General features: G+C 42.0%; 1 protein-coding gene across 1 annotated transcript; it reads right to left on the minus strand.

The window, feature by feature from the left end:
• Positions 1-1,047: 1,047 nt before the first annotated feature.
• Positions 1,048-16,890, minus strand: UBA2 (ubiquitin like modifier activating enzyme 2). Its single transcript, XM_014076564.2, has 17 exons — positions 16,719-16,890; positions 14,515-14,598; positions 13,628-13,698; positions 12,788-12,852; positions 11,319-11,419; positions 11,091-11,212; positions 9,909-9,976; positions 8,814-8,935; positions 7,706-7,805; positions 4,858-5,018; positions 4,457-4,550; positions 4,255-4,367; positions 4,022-4,177; positions 3,759-3,855; positions 2,721-2,826; positions 2,381-2,508; positions 1,048-1,970 (listed from the first exon to the last, which is right to left on the minus strand). Exons 1-17 carry the CDS (start codon positions 16,854-16,856, stop codon positions 1,780-1,782), a joined length of 1,917 nt encoding a protein of 638 aa, XP_013932039.2. The 5' UTR covers positions 16,857-16,890; the 3' UTR covers positions 1,048-1,779.
• Positions 16,891-17,516: the final 626 nt, after the last annotated feature.

Below are 17,516 nucleotides of genomic sequence, written 5' to 3' on the forward strand. Positions count from 1 at the left end.
ACGCACGGCAGTTGATACGTGGCAGGGGCCCATTTGTTGAAGTCCGGAATTATAATTCTTAGTTTCATAATTTGCTTTTTTAAAAATTTAATGCTCTATTTCAGGCTTGTCCCTGACTCCTGAGCCTGACACCGTCTTATTTTCTCCACAATTACAACATTGTGAGGGTTGTGTGGAGAGAGAGAAAGAGACGGCTCAAATTCCCCCATGCCTAAGGCAGAATTAGAATGCAAAACCACCTGGCTTCTAGTGGAACACTTTCATTACTAGGCTAAATTGGATCTCTTGTTTGAGACAGTCCCAACTCGGGACTGGCTGGAAAATCGGTGGCGTTTTGTTAGCAAAGTTTTTGGCAGCCATTTGCCGTTGCCTCCTTCCTGGAGCTGGGAGAGGGACTAGCCCCAGGTCACCACCCAGCTGGCTTTGTGTCCACAGTGGAACTAGAACTCATGACCACCGGTTTCTAGCATGATGCCTTCACCACACCAAACTTACTATGTTTATGTTGTTGACACCCAGAAAGGTTGGTATTCCAAGTTATTAGTTCACATAGAACCACTGAAGCCCTCCTGCCATCTCCCCCCCCCCCCCAACACAATCTAATCTAATCTATGGATTACTTGGCTTTGGTTTAAAGTACTATGTACAGTATTCTTATGATTTATAAAACAGTTCATGGTTTAAGGTGATGTGATTTAACCCCCATCTTAACCCTAGCTGTGAAAATTTACTCAGCAAACTATAATTAAACAATCCAAAATTTCATGGAACTTGCAAAGCAAAACATTGACAAAATAATGCCCAATGCCTGGATTAAATTTCTTAAATAGCTTTCTTGGAAAAAAATATGAAACGATGCATCAAGCGTGCCTGAATTGCTTTTTGCTGTCACATTCATTTTTTGTTTTAATGGAAATGCATTGATTGTTGCTATTCCTTGCAGTTGAGTTAGATACTTCCACCCACTTTTCACACTTTGACATAGTGAAATCACTTCAAGAGGTTGATTTAAATGCTCTCGTGGCAAATAATGATTTTTTTCTGACAATCAGTGACAAAAAATTTTATTTAAAAAACCCCTCCCTTTTCAATGCCAACAAAGAATATTTTTCAAAAGCCCTGCAGTATGTTTGTGGATGCTTAAGATCAAAGTTAGTACAGTATTATGAAGTCACTTTAAAAATCCTCAGGTCAGGACACAGATGGTCTGTGCCAACAGATGTAGTTTATAGCTAGTGTATCTACTTGGTCCATTAGATGGCTGGTAGAGTAGCAGTTAAGTTTTACATAACATCCTATATAAATAATCTGAAACTCTAACACTACACCAACATCCATTTTTCACACAGCAGGCACTACCAGCTGACTGAGTAAATCGTTTTACAGTAATTTACATAGCGTCCAATGACTACTTGAAACACAGCTCACCTTCATTTTCAAATTTAGTTCTGAAGGTGTGACAAATTGCAAGAACTAGGCTAAGAAATGTTTTTTTAAGCCAGAATTGAAATGTTCTGAAAATTTACCAATTGATAACTCTTCACTAATCCGGGGTTCCTTTGTTTTCCTTTATCAATTCAGCTTTCAAACATTATGGAGAGCTTAATTTTGTGACTGTGCTTGAGTGGATAAGATAATCCAGTACATTTCAAATAGCATACTGGGAAAGATCTAAATATGACGGAATGACAATGGCAGAGATTCTGCAATTCGGGCTGATACAGCTATTCACACCTCCTTTCCATTGACCTTTTGGCACACCCTCTGGCATGGCAGCCCTCAGTCCAGGGCTATCACATCATCCTGTTGGTCATCTGGCAGCTCGGATCGCATTCTTTTCGCACCAGTGTATTCTTTGTCATCAAGCTTTCTCTTGCGGTTCTTAGCTTCTGTGTCATCGGCATTGTTTGATGGACCTTCTTCAGTCTCAACAATCATAACATCATCATCATCATCATCATCATCATGAGCTGGAAAGCAAAGAAGCATCATAGCACAAACTGGCTTTTCTTTAAAATGCAAGTTTACCGCAAGAGTTTGTGGTTTTATTTCTATCAGTACTTTCTGCTGTTCGAGAACAATCTTTTATGAATATGTCACAACCTGACATTTGCAGTGAAGGATGTGAATTGCTAAACCACTTTAATTCCTAAAATGTCTGGCCAAGGAGAGGGGAAGACATGATTGTGAGGACAAGACCAGCCCTAGTAGGAAAGAAATTGGTGTAATCCTTATTCAGAGGATTAAGTAAAATCTGTGTATTTTAAAGAATATTACAAAATGTACAAAACAATTAGTTCTCTTCAAACAGCTTACATTTCAACATGCAACATGGCTGCCAAAACATCCAAAATATATCAGCAATATTGTTTTTTCTTACCTGTAGATGTTGAGGGCTGAACTCCATCATCACTTCCATTGGTGATATTTTTGGTGGACGGTTCTGATTTGGGACCAATGATCTCATCGCCAACAACCTCAAATTCCAAATCTTTTGCAAGGTCTTCGCTGCTCAAAAAAATACACAAAAGAATAAGCTTCTATATGGCCATGGCTGCATGGTTAATGAGAAGACGTGTTTCTGAGCCTGCTCTAGGTTCTGGTAATTGGCCAAGAAAAGCCACAGATTTGATCTCTCTACTAGCAAGATCCCTGTCATTCTTTCCGTAGGAATTCTGATTTCAGCAATGCCTCATAAAGTTGGATTTGACCTTCCTCACCTGTGTAGCACATTGATCTGTAGGGTATAATCCTGCAAAAAGTCATCTGCTTGTAGCCGAGTGCCGTTTCGTATCCCAAATTCTGACAACATCTTGTGGTTATTTGCTGTAAGCAAGAAAGGAAATCAGAGAAAGGACACATGCAATGTTTTATGAAAACAACCTACAAAATTGTTATAATAATCAAACACAAGGCTGGTAAAACATTGAATTATAGTCAGTTTTTTACTTTGACTGGAAAAAAAGGGAGATGCATGTACCATATTTGAGAAAAGAATATGGACAAAAAAAGTGAAGGTTTTATGGAAGCACTAAAGCCAGTGTTTTCACAATTACTCCTTCTTTGTCCTCACAAAGAGTTGCTTCAACAGTGACTAAACATACATTCTTACTCAACCCCCATCTCTAACTTCAAGCATGCCATCTTCCAGCCCAATATGCATTCCTATTTATAGTTCAGCTCAGGATAGGACTTCTTTCCTATGGATGCTTTCATTTATCTCTTCCACTTCCATATTTGTCCAGATGAGTCAGTGTCCAAACCTCATTTATTCCTTTCCATTTTTCCCATCGTAAGTACCCTTTTCCTTGCATCTCACACTTCTAGCAAGTACACAAGGAGAACTGGATTCCCAAAGCAGCCACTGAAAAAAAGGAACGTCCATGCTTTCATTTGTTTATGAATCTTTCCTGCTTTAAAAGTGGCTGAAGAAGGGCAATCCCCCCTCCCCCGTCCTCTTTTGCTTCTTGGAAAAGAAAGGAGAATAAGGGATGATGACCTGGCTAAGCAGCAAATTTTTCCTTGAGTTAGTTCAGTTGCAAAGGTGAATTGAGAAGAGAATATGTTTGTTAAATTAATTATAACCAGAATACAGTGTAATGTGCTTCTCAGAAAAAAAGGTGTTTGTTTCCATTGTGGCGGGATTGGAGTTTGGGCTGAATAATTCTGATGAAATGTAACATATAGAGTTGAGAAGTGTTTTCTCCTTAATGTTTTTTTAATATATTCACCCTCTGGTTTTAGCTTTAATTTCATACCTTCCGTTTCTCCTTCTTCTGAAGAGATGAGAATAGTTCCCTTTCCATCTTCTATTTGGACGTCAGGCGCTACCATATTAAATTTCTCTTTAACTATCTGTTAGATAAAAATATACTTTCAGATGCTAAGATTCTTTCTCCCTTTCTCTCTAAATTAAAAACAAGAATGTTAAAAATCAGTCTCGGGGCAGAGATTCTGGGGAGGAGCATTCTATCAACGCTGTTCAAGCAGGAATTGAATGGAAAAAGCGCAGCTGCTTTACCTTGTCTTGCAGGGTTAGAACAGAGACTTTGTAGACATTAAGCTTCACCGTCACTTCTGGTTTACTCGCACAAACATAGCAGTTAGGATTGGGGGGGTCCAGAGCACATGGAACAAGCAGCTTCTTTTTGGGGTTAGGTTGTTTATTCAGGAAAATCTTAGAGAAGAGAAAACAAACCATGTATTCAAGAGGGCCAAGAAGAGGAGAAAAGTACTTAGTTGCATCATACTTACCGCTCTGCACTGCTCAATTTTTCCCGAGAGAATTTTTAGTCCCTCTAGCACTATCAGACCAGCTATTATGGCATTGGTAGTAGCTATAGCTGGGATAATGTTTCCTGCCATTGCTGAAAAGGAAGCAGAAATAATATGCTTTTCCTGTATGTGGAAATGGCACAGAAAATATTTTTTAAAACTCAGGGAAACCAGAACTTACATTTAATATCAAATTTGCTCTTCATGTTCATACTAAAGATATGCATCCTGAGGTTTGCAGCAGAAGTGACAAAATCCATGGCAGAAGGCTCATCCTGCAATCAAGATTCTACCTTCGGTTAACAAGAAAATATCTATATATCATGAAATATAAAGTTAACTATATGATCATTTTTTTTTCAGTTTCATATATTTTCAAAACTTTTCCCACACACATTTATCCAGTAAAGAACATTTTGATCCATTTATCAGCCTTCAAGTCAATCTTGGACTCTACGCCATTTATTTCATCTTAAATAGCGCTTTCTGGCTCTGTTCAATAGTATGCAATGCTACTTCTTAGGTAGCAGGCTGGTTTACTCCTCTGCATTCAACAGACTCTCAAACATTTGCTGAACTAACCTTATCCCATACAAGCTCAGCTCCATCACCTTTTTCTGCCAGTTGAACTCTCAGGGTCTCTATGCTCTTAGCGAACAAATGTGCAGTGCTCTTTACATCTAAAACCTGCTGATCCTTGAGGCCCAAAGGAGGTTCATCCTGCTGATTAGATGTGTTGCTGTCTTCAGATGGAAAAGAAAAGAAAAACTGAGCAAATTGTTCTTTAAAACATTCTAAACATAATGCAATTTCACATCAAACATATTATTTGTACATTAGGACAATGAGGCTTCCACTCACTCTACAACTATTACAAACACAAACACATGCCTGAAGCCACAGCCTGGTTTCTGCTGTGATCCAAACCTCTTTGCAGAGAGAGAAAAATGGGCCCTCAAACAGTCGAAGGACAACGGTTTCAACGCTGGAAAGGCAACCCAAAGTGACCTTCACAACTGCCTGATTTGAAACCCCTCCGCTCTGAAAAGTTCTTTACTTTAAAGCTTTACTGTATTTAGTATTTTATACATAAACATCTATAACACAAACATTTTTAACATTTTCACACCAGCACTCGTGAAATGCAATCAACTCAAGGAAATCCTTCAATCAATGGTTTTTGATAACTTTGTGGGAAGATTGTTGAGGTGGTGGTAAGTCTGATGAGAACCCTGGAGGAAATGAATCATCTAGATCTGTTCCAGTCCAGTTTCAGGCTGGGATTTAGCGTTTAGTCAGCTTTGGTCACACTTCAATTATAGATGACCTGGGGTGAAATCAGGATGCAGGTGGTGTATTTACCCTTGTGCTTTCTGATTTCTCAGTGGCTTCTGAAACCATCAATCGTGCTATTGAGGAAGTATGCAAGCTTAGTGAAGCGTGCAAACCAGCATTTGCATGAATGAGAAGAGTGCATCTTTCTACTTCTGCCCTGGCCACTTTCTGCAGACGCACAAATTGAGAACATTTTTAACAAACTGCATCACTGTTTGGTTTGATGTTAGCAGAGCCTCGGATAGAAAGTCCACACAGAGAGTAGTAACAACAGCAGAGAAGATTATACGAAGCTCATTCCTGTTATTCAGGATACTGCTTATAAGTGTTATGTGTTTAGAGGTCAAAGCATTGTTAGAGACCACACACACCAACTTCATGGTCTGTTTCTGTTGCTCCCCTCTGGGAGGTTTTGAAATATCTATAGCATGATTGCTAGATTCTGTAGTATTCCTAATTTGGGTGGATCTGTTCCTAATGCCATCCATTTTGTAAATTCATAGGATCCCCCTCCCCCACATATATGTATACATTTAAACTAGATGTTAATGTTTTTCTGTGTCATCTGTGTGTATGTATAATGGTTATCTTTTGAGAGCTGAATGCAATAAAATTTCATGTTAATATATGCTGATTTCTGTTCTGTTCCATATGTTTTATTTGTATTTGTATTTATATTCTTCTGAGCCAGCTCCATGGGTTAGATACTGGAAACACTGTTTACAGTAGTTCTCATTTCCTCTTGGACTGGTTCCAGTCAACATTGGTTGAGGGGGATGACTCCATAGGCCCTCACTTTGCCCACGGCAAATTCAATAGTGGTGTTGATGACCTTCCTCAAGATCTGGAGGCTGTATGAGTTTGGGTGGGGAACAGAAAGGCTTCAGCTCAACCTTGACAAGACCAAGTTACTTTGTTTTGGGGCCTATCAGTTGTAGACCTAGGCCATCTTTGGTGCTGAATGAGGTGGCACAACTCCAAATAGACCCAGTGTCCAATCTGGGGGTCCTTTTGACCTTATGACTCCAGCATGAGGAGCAAGTGTTGCTAGGAGGGCTTTAGTGCAACTGCACAAGCAGAAGTTTTGTCCTTCAAGGCCATTCCCTATGCCCTTTACAAGAGGGTCTTGTTCACTTTGATCACTGGGCAACAAAAGCAGTTTGCAATCTACCCAGAGTCATTAACGCCATGGTCACCTCCCAAGTGGACTAATGTGTTCCACATGGGACTGCTCTTAAAGAGCACCCAGAAGCTGCAGCTGGTGCAAAATGCAATGGCTTGGGCAATTACGTATAACCCTAGAACAATAGACGTCCTCCCTCTGCTTCACAATCTGCCTTGGTTGCTTGTCTTCTTCCAAATTCAAGGTGCCTTGTTATGACCTCTAAAGCCCTACGTAACACGAGGCCAGGTTATCTGAGGGACTGCCACTTCCTGGTTACGTCAACCTGTACCATCCAGTCCAGCAGAAGGGGGATTGTGCCTGCCGAGGAGCTTCATTTGGCAGAACCCAAGAGGAGAGCCTTTTCCGTTATGGCATCTTTCCTGTGGAACATCATCCCTGAGGCGAGATTGGCTCCAACCTGACCTTATGGACAACCTGGTCTTGTCATTCAGTTAAGGATTCAACCAAAATATGGAGCTGCAAGATATTTTGAAGTTTTGGAATGCACAAAACTTAATTGCTTGTAAGTTTTGGAAGGTACTTTCCCACATTTTATTTTTAATTAGTTTTTAACCAGTGTAGTTGTATTTTGATGGTTTTGTTTTTCAATTGTTTTGATGGTTTGGTTTTTGTGAAATTGTGTGTGCTAGCCAGTCATGTATATGAGATGGGCAGTTGTGGACATTAAATAAATAAATAAAAATGATTGTATTTTCTTTTTTGATGTTTTTTATTTGTTACCACTCAAAGTTCTTTGGTAGTTGGATGGCATAAAAATTAAAAGAGCAACTTGTTAAATTTAAATTGGTATGATCACATCCTTCAAACGAATATTCTGGGATCAGCACTAAATAAATGATGTAAATACACTGATCAGTTCTGCTGGAGGCTGATTCAGTTATTTTCAACTCTTAATCTAAAAATTCTTACCTTGATTTTGTATTTCATTCCAGTCCAGAGGAATAGGTGGTTTCCTTTTTCTCCAGAGCTTATCCATTGTTAACAGATACCCGATATCATCTTTGAAAAGCTAGAAAACCAGATTTGGAAAGGAAGCTTATTAAGTGATGTTCTTGTTCGCCAGAAATATTAACAGCTCTCTGGTTAGGGCTGATTGGGAATATTACAACAGAACTCTTTCAAAGATATGCTGAATCTTGACATTTGCTGATAATAAATTTCTGGAATACCTGAAATTGCTGAATGCAATCTTGTGTAAATTTGATAAAGACAGCAACATTAGTAAACATGCTATATTCTATTTGTGAACACTAAAGGTTTAACATAAACTGAAGTAGCCTAATGGCCCATAAAAAAATGTAATAAAGGTCATGTCAATCACCACCTTATCCCACTGCACTCCTCGGGTATAGAGTATAGCCCCCAGACCAAAAATGGTCCTCACCTGATACAAACATTTGTCCACCTTCTTGCTATTTTAGCAGCTCTCCCTTCTCAAATGTACGGCCTGTTGCTATGAAAAACAGTGCTTTCTCTAAAACAATACGAAGAGTGTGAATGCAGCTGGGAGCCTTTGGAGTTTTCGCATTCCTTTACCAGCGCAAGAGGAAGAGGACGGTGAGGGAGCAAGGCAAATACAGCTTCACGTGTGTGTGTGTGTGTGTGCCCACTACTTGTGCAAATGGAGCTGTGAGTACATGGCCACAGGCCTCTACCACACCATGGCCCTAGGGTTGGGGACCCGTTTTACAGTATGGAAACAGCTTCCTTTCTCTTAAATGCCCCTGATCAAAACAGCTTAAACGCAGCTGATCAATGCCCCACAGCAACCAAGCTGGGCTATATAGATTCACCAGGTATAGAGGATATATCACTAATACATACATTGAAGTGCATTACAATTTTAAATTTTTAAAAATGTACAACTGTTTAAAATTAAAAAGTGATGACTACAGTGGTTCCGTGTTTCATTTAATTTCATCACTACCTCCCGGTATACAAATAGGCCCCATGGAAACAAGTCCACTGTTCTGTTTTTCTTCAGCTTGTACAGATATAAACACAGAGCCTGCCCTACCTTAGTGAAAAGCTTAACTGCATCATAGCCTGTGGATTTAGCCCATTCCTTCGTTGAAACCCGCTTGATGTCCCCGTCCTCATTTGAGGCTCTTGCTCTAGCCTCCACTTCTGCTGGCTCCCCTGTTAACAAAGGAACATTTCACACTCATTACTAAGATATTTTGCCCAAGATCTTTTACTGGGCAAAGAGCAGGTATTTCTTAGGAAGACAGCCCACAAAGGTGATTGTGGGTATTATTCAGATTACCAAGTTGGTTGGACATATGAAATATTCTGAAGACATGTTACTTTTTGCATTTCCTGCATCGGATGAAGAGAGCATCTTTCTCCTTCTATCTGGCCACTTTCTACAGAGGCATGACTGAGAGCATTTTAACGAAGTGTATCACTGTTTGATTTGGTGGCTGCAGTGCCTCAGATAGAAAGTCCGTACAGAGTGTGGTAAGGACAGTGGAGATTATAGAAAGCTAGCTTCCTGTCATTCAGGGTACTGCTTATAAGTGCTGTGTGCTTAGAGCTCAAAACATTGTTAGACACCACACATCCACTTAACGGTCTGCTTCTGTTGCTCCCCTTTGAGAGGAGGTTTCAAAGTATTTCTAGCACAACTACCAGATTCTGTAACAGCTTTGCTTCCTATACCACCCATCTGGTAAACTTGCAAGATTTGTTTTTCTCGCCACGTACATGTATACATCCAAACTAGACTGTGTTGTTTCTCTGTGTCATATAATAATATATGTGGGTATATGCATAATTTTGTAATTATCTTGTCATGTTTATGTAGTATATATTGGAAGTGGTGACCCTTTGAGATCTGTAAGCTACTAAATTTCCTTTCAATGTATGCTGATTAGTGTACATTCAAAGTGACAAAAAAGTTATTCTAAATCTTCTTAATCCAAACCCTTTTAAGGAAAGGGATAAGACTTGGATGGTCCGGATAGCGATGCTTTTGTGGCAAGGAGAATGGAACACGCTGGGCTGGCCTCTGGGAGAAAAGCCTGGTGAGAAGCAGTGAAAGGTTCTTGGCCTCCAACAGGCAGAGTAAAGGGCTCATTTACTCAAGAACAAAGAAGAATTTCACACTTACAAGAAGCTTCAGGATCAGCTCTGTCAGGAGACACCTCTTGATCAGCATCTTCTTCTCCAAATAGTTGGCTGTGGGTTCAAACATACAAAATATACAATTTCATGGTGAACAAAGAATGTGAATATGCACATACACATATCACCTTTTTTCTTTACAAATACATTTGAAGAGCAATTATCCATTTGGTTTATTGGAATGTCTGCTGACTTTAGTCCAATTTAACAACAGTTTAATGATCGCCCTTGAAGTTACAAGGATTGTACCATCCTGGAGTCAGAACTGAAGTTTGGGTGCTTGGCAACCAGCTCCCATTTACAACAGTTGCAGCACCTTGTAGTCAAGTGATCGCGATTTGCAACCTTCCCAGCAGACAACGGACAAGCAAAGTCAATTGGGGAAGTTGGACTTGCTTAATGACTCTGTGATTCACTTATCAACCTGCTTAACTGCAGTAAAACCACTGGTAAAATCAGATCTGCTCATCTGATGACTCTCATGACAATTGTCTGCTTAGTGACTGAAATGTCAGTTCCAATTGTGGTCATAAGTCAAGGATTACCTGTAGTAAACCTTCCTCTTCTACATAGCAGTCTACTATCTCCTCCAAGCTCTATCCTCAAATATATTTATTGTTAAGGAAGATTCTCGGACATTCAGTTGGAATTTGCTTTCCTCTAATTTAATCCATTATGTCATGCAGTGACAAAGACAGGTTTTGGTCTTCTATCATCCTTAGAGGAGTTTCACAAGTGTCCCTGTATCCTCCTCAGAGTCGTCTTCTCAAGGTCAAATGTACCAGACTGCAACTACTGGGATTTATCCAAAAGGGCCCTGCTGGTATTCATCACCCAGTGCAAATGTTAGAAAAAGAATTTCTGAAGAATTCTTACAAAAAGAGAAGTTTTCACAGAAAACAGGCACTGATGGCAGCTGCAACTGAACAGGACAGGGCAACGTGTCTTCCTTGTATTTAGACTTACAGCAGGTTAACTGTAAGGATTTGTTACGTCCAGGTTTCTTCTACAGGGTGCGATCATCCACACAATAGTCCTAGCTGATAAATCTATATTCACCAGATAAGGAAGCCCAGCAGCTCAAGGAGTTACGAGCAGAGAGTAGCAGAGCTCTTCTGAAGTTTGCCACAGGAGAATGGCATTTTCCCCTTCAAGAGGGGCAGCTTACTTGAATAAATACTTTGCCCACACAATGCAGTGGATGGGTTCGGAAGGAGTGTTCCGAATGGTGCAGCCTGGAAACGTTTTCTGGGTTGGTTTAGGATGACATTCATAACACTCTGTCACTCCCTGTTGAAGAAAAAATCATGAAAAAATGACCGCAGAGTGAGTATTGATAAATTTTGAGGACTGTAATGCTGCAACACCAGAGACCAGAAAGACAATCATGTCTTACCTTTTTGATAACGGTGACTTGCCCAAGATAGCCTGCGGTTCCACTTTCTATCAGAGGGATATCAGCAGCCAAACACATCCTGTTCACGTGGTTACGGGCAGCTGGGTAAAGAGATGACCATTACTGACTTCCAAGGACCAAGAGAGCTAGGTTCAATACTGCCATATTTCTCCCGAAAGTACAGTGATGTCAGTCCTATGAGATAGACCTGACTATAATAGCTGTCTCCCAATATTTAAGGGGCTTCAGAGAAGAACAGGTCAGCCTATCCTCCAAAGCACCTAAGGGCAGGACAAGAAGTAACGGGTGGAACATTATCAAAAGAAGAGATCTAACTTAGAAGGACACATTTCCTGACAGTGAGAACAATTAATCAATGAAATGGCTTGCCTCCAGAAGTTGTAAGTGATCCATCACTGGAGATTTTCCAAGAAGACTGAAGAACCATTTGTTTGGAATGCTATAGGGCCATAATGGCAAACCTATGGCACGTGTGCCATAGGTGGCACGCGGAACCATTTATTACCCAGTGCGTCAGCTGACTTCGGCCTTCTTTTGAGGCCATTTTTCGCCCTCTGGAGGCTTCAGGGAAGCCCCTGAAGCCTCCAGAGGGTCTCAGGGGAAGGCGAGGGAGGGTTTTCGCCCTCCCCAGGCTCCTAGAAAGCCTCTGGAGCCTGGGGAGGGCGAAAAAAGCGCACCAAAAGCAGGTGGGGGGGGGAGAGAGCACACACGCATGCACGGTGGGGTCGCGCACATAGCATTATGGGTGTGGCACGTCCATGCACTACCCCCCTAACTCCCCCCGCTTTTGGCACGCGAGCCAAAAAAGGTTAGCCATCACGGGTATAGGGTCTCCTGCTCAAACAGTGGGTTGGACTAGAAGACCTCCAAGGTACCTTCCAACTTCATTATTCTATTTTTTTTCTAAAAACTTAGGCTAATGTTGAGGGCCTATGGAAGGGTTAGCGTGATGGACCACAGTAATGTAACAGTTTCTAGAAAAAAGGGAGCACATTCCAAGAAAGGGAGCCTGACAAGAAGCAACACAATACAGAGGAAGAGATTTAGGATAGCCACTTCCTAGAATATGGCCCGCTGGTCTCCAGCGCTCTGGCGTGCACGAAGACCAGCTGGCCTCCGCGTGCCAGAAGCAAGAGCAGTTGGCGACGGTGCACATGCCCACAGAGGGCTCTGCATGCCACTCTGCAGCAGTTCTTCTGTCATTCAAGGCCATTCCCTGTGCCCTCTATAAGAAGATATTGTTCACTTTGATCACTGAGCAACAATTAAATCAGCAGCTTGCAATCAGAGCATTTAACATGAATTCTTAAATATTACTCTCATGTTTATCTATGCCTCCCATCTTATTATAAAATACATTGAAAAAGATATTTGAGGTTATTTGAGGTTACGAAAGTGTTTGTGTGTGGGACCCATTTAAAAATGTAAGATGCAAAGAGATATCTCACCTCTGTTATCTAAGGCATTCATTACTAGGGTGAACTGTCGAAAAAATTCCACATTATAATCAGCGCTGCAAAAAGAGCACATATCTGTTTTAATTAAGCGTGTCAAGTGAAACCTATATGAATACAATCTTTTCCAAACATCAAATCACTAAGTTTGTAATTCTACTGGTTAAAAAATAATTCAAAAATACTTTCTTTCAGTTAATAGATCAAAACAGTTTGAAGAAAAATAAAATGTTTTATTTCAATTTATTCAATTTAATTTATTTTAATTAGCTGGAAAGCTAATTGATAGAAGGTTGCTGTTCTTTCCACAACCTATTTCTTTAAGTAAAAGTTAGGATCCAAACAAAACATTTTATTTTCTGAATAAAATTGACCGCATTATTATCTAGGCAGATATCTAGTGAATATATATCTTTGTTTGGAATATGTACAGCTGATGATGATGTTTCAGTAGCTATCAGGTATTCTATGTTACTAAATCAGAATTAAGTAGAAAAAGAAAATCCAAATAGTCTGATATATTACAATCCTTCAAGTTATGGAAGAACTCCAGTTATATGTGTGACAAACAGAAATTATTTCCAAAAAACCAGACATTTTTTTTAAAAAGCACCAAGAAAAAAAAAAGCACTCGGTTCCAAGATGGCTGCGTGTGTAGACACTGCAGCTTTGAGCTCCTGGTGTCTTATTCTTTATACTATTTATGTTGCTTGTATTTTTTGTCATGGATTGCACCAGTGAGGTTAAAATCAATTTTGTTGTGTACATGATGTACAATGACAATAAAGGCTATGCTATAAAAGCACTAAAAATCTTAAGAAGAATCAGGCATACTTCATAATGCTGTCATGATAAGCGATAATATTAGCTTGCTGGTGAAATTGTAGCACACTTTCCTTGGCAACCTGCAAGAGATCAAGAAAATCTATTGATACTCAAGAACCAATTAAATCTAAATTTTATACAGTAAGTCAAAATGACCTTATGGCTTTTTAATAATTCTACAAGACGAATAGGCAGACACAAAGCAAACCGAGATGGAAAGCAAAAGATTGGTGTATATACACCCTCTTGTTACTTAGTGATGGCAGTCCCTTCCAGTGTTTGGTCATTAAGCAAAATAGTTGCTATATGAACACTTGTGTTGAAGAGGGAGAGAGAGAGAGAGAGAGAGAGAGGCACTGCAAAGATCACTGGCAGAAACGATAGAATGACAAGCTAGAGGAAGGAACTAGTGGGTCAGCTATATTGGACTACATTCTGATTAACAGATATATGAAATAATAGAGGCACCTGCTGCTCATGCAAATGGAGCTGCGCACGCACTCTCGTCTGCTGCTTGCCCAGCCCAGTTCTGAACTGGCTGCATCCCAATACTGGGCCACGGCTCGGGGGTTGGGGACCTCTGCTCTAAGTCCTAAACAAATGATTTTACTTAGTGCCCAGATCTTGATGGCTTTGGAGGTGTAATTTTTTGTCTGCTTTTTAAATTTTTAATATTTCTTGTTTACTTGCTTTTAACCCAAGGCTGCAATATGTGAGTTAGGAAGCCACAAAATTGAATAAAATTAATGAATGTTTAAGGAACTGTTGTTCAGTGAAAAATGGAGAGGAACAAATTAAAATGATTTCTTAAGAAAGGGAGGGAGGATATAAATGGTGAATAATTTCAAATTAGCTGAAAAATATAAGAAACTACATATACTTAGGATTCCTCTTACCTGAGCTTTTGATCGCCCGACATGCTTCTTTTGAAACAAGAACTGCCTGTTGAGATTACTGACATCAATGGTATCCAGATCAATCTAGAAATATAGTAATTGTGGTTACCAGATTTATTCAGATGAATTAACAAAAGCATATTCTATGCATATCAGAGATCAAGCTCTGTAGTCAATGAATGAGGAAGGACCCAGAGAGATAGATACCCCTTTGCTTTCACCAGTCTTCTCCAAAAATGTAGCTAGATACGATTTCATGTTAAAAGCTGAACACCAATCTGGATTTGGGTCATTGTGGAATACAAATTATTAAATTAAGAAATAGTATTTCTCAATTCTTTTCAACTGCCTGCTTCAATTAGCAGTCCAAGTTCCGAAAAGAATATATCTCACACAATATTGTCTGCTATGTGCACAACAATCTTATACATTCGTGAGTGTCAAATGGGTCTCTTCTTTGTATGTTCAGGGCTTCATATAGGTTCTTTGATAATCCCACAATTATTGGAATGCAAACAGAATGAACTGGGTCCAGGTTTAGTCATACTTAAAGTAGAATAACTGAGATCAGTGAGCTAATCAAGGTATCAATGGATTTGCTCCCAGCATAATTAAACCTGTATCCAACCTAATGCATATTAAAAATATAGATACTTGTGTTTTCAAGCTTTTACTTTGCAATAATCAACAAGTAATAATTTATTTTCCTTTGCATTCTAAAATAAAATTAGTTATGTTGCCTGTTCTACCATTATCTCCTGGTGAACTCAAATTATAGAATGAGATTAATCAGTAAAACGTAGCTAAACTAAGCTTTATTAGCAGAATTTTTTTTAACCTGTACCCAGCACATACAGGTGCAAAAATATACTGATCTAAGCTAGAAATATAGGAATTTAATTTATGGATGTCTGAAAATAGTATTTGAAATCCTCCATAGTTTTTGTATTCTTTCTTTATATTAAAGTTTGAAATTTTAGGTCTTTTCTATTTCCTGCATACCCCAAGTCCTTATGTGAAAATATTAATTCACTATTATTTTTACAATTAGGTGCTACCAAATACACAGTACACAAGCACTGAAAAGGACACTTCCCAATCTTAAGGAGTTTTGCAAAAAACAAAACACTTGACCCTTCAATTTTGCAGGGAATATATTTTAAAGAGTTGCATTGGCAGCAGGAAAAAAAGAGCTCAATTATGAATTGACAATCTTGCAGCAACCAAAGGCAAACTGTAAGTATAAAGACCCATTAAATGCATTCACACAACATATTACATTTTACTAGTTTTAACTTGGGTGGGGAGGGGAGGTCCCTGTGTTAATGTTGTGTTAATGTTAATTGCAATATGCTAATCCAGGCAAACGGGTTTATTTATAACAAAGTTAGCTATCTTGCACAAACTTTCATAAGATCTCATAAGTACCCAATGAATAAATGCAGTAAGACTCCAGATAGGAATAGAAGCGCTGAACTCAAAATACAAACCACTCATCCAACTCCCCGACAGAAACCCAAGGGAAAATCCATTATGAAAGAACTCGCTACTGTTCTTTGCTATTTCTTTCCAGGCTCTAAAGCAGTGTTTCTCAACCTTGGCGACTTTTAAGCATAGCTGGCTGGGGAATTCTGGGAGTTGAAGTCCACAGGACTTAAAAGTCGCCAAGGTTGAGACTGCTTTAAAGGTAGCCTGCTCTCTTTCGGGGAGGCTCCACCGTCAGCGGCCACCACACCGGGAGTCAAGGACTGCCTTGTGAGATGCAACGGCTGCAAAAGCCTTGTGGGACGGGCTCCAAATCCCTCGGGGGGAAGGAAGGATATCAGGGCAGCTGCCGAGAGGGAGGGTCAGCCCCCCCCCCCCAGGTTCTGCTGCAAGGGAGGCCGGTTCCCTCCGGACACTGTTCGCAGCTCCCCACCTTCCAGCGTCACTGCTGAAATGCTCTGCGGGGGGCAGGAGGGCTGCTTTCCCGGCGACCCTCGTCCATCTTTCCGCCGGAGCCCCTCGGCCGCGTTTTTTCTCTCAGAGAGCCCGCCGGGAGGCCTACGCGCGCACAGCCGGCGGAGAGGCTCCCTTCGCGCGCCGCCGTCAGGCCCCGCCCCTCCCGTGTGTGTATGTGTGTGACGCGGGAGACCCGAAGGCGCCAAGCCGCGCGAGCGCCTGCCCCTCCCCCCACGCCCGCCCGCGCGCTTCCCAGGCCTCACCACGTCGATGTGGGCGAAGCCGGTGAGCACCAGGTCCTTGAGGAGCTCGCAGCCGATGCCGCCGGCGCCCACCACCAGCACCCGCGCGGAAGCCACGGCCTGGGCCAGCTCCCCCTGCAGGGCCAGGGCCGCCGCCATCCCAGCACTGAGGAAGCGGGCGGGAAAAAGGGACGGCGAGGGACTCCAGCCAGGCGCCGCGCATGCGCTGCTCCTCAGGCCGCCTCCGGCGACCGTCACCGTAGAGCGGGAAGCGTACTCCCAGAGCGGCCGCGGCCCTCGCAGCGCGGCTGCCCCTAGCGGCCGGCAGGCGGCGGCGCGTCTCCCTTCTCCCTTCGCCGCCTCTCTGCCCCGGCTGCCCGCAGCGCGGAGAAGGGCGGCCGGCTGGAGGGGCCCCGCGCTGTTTGAGGCCAACCGGCCGGAAGGCTCGGCAGCAGGAGGTCTGCCCGCTCTCCCGGCCTCTTCTCCGTCTCCAGCCGAGCTTTGGAAACCGCAGAGGCTCAGGCGGCATCCGTCGGAGAAGCCCGGGCAGGTCTCCTCCCTGAGGCTGCAAGGCGGCGTCGGCTCTGGGCAGCTGCATCGCAAGGCTTCCTCCAGCCCCCGCCGCCGCCGCTTCCTTTGCCGCAGCGCTCTCGGCCCAGGAGCCCGCGGGCGCCCCTCCGCCGCAGCCGCCCAGGCTGGAGACGCTGCTGGGAAGGTCCCGGCAGGCGGGGGGGGAGCAGGAGGGGCAGCTCCGAAGGCGGCCGACTCCTCCGCCAGGCGGCCGTTTGGGAGGGGGTGCAAAGCCGCATGCCCCCCCCC

This window comes from Thamnophis sirtalis, unplaced genomic scaffold, assembly GCF_051295495.1.
Source record: "Thamnophis sirtalis isolate CommonGarterSnake01/CBP01778 unplaced genomic scaffold, rThaSir2_p1.2 scaffold_14, whole genome shotgun sequence".
Taxonomy (NCBI): domain Eukaryota; kingdom Metazoa; phylum Chordata; class Lepidosauria; order Squamata; family Natricidae; genus Thamnophis; species Thamnophis sirtalis.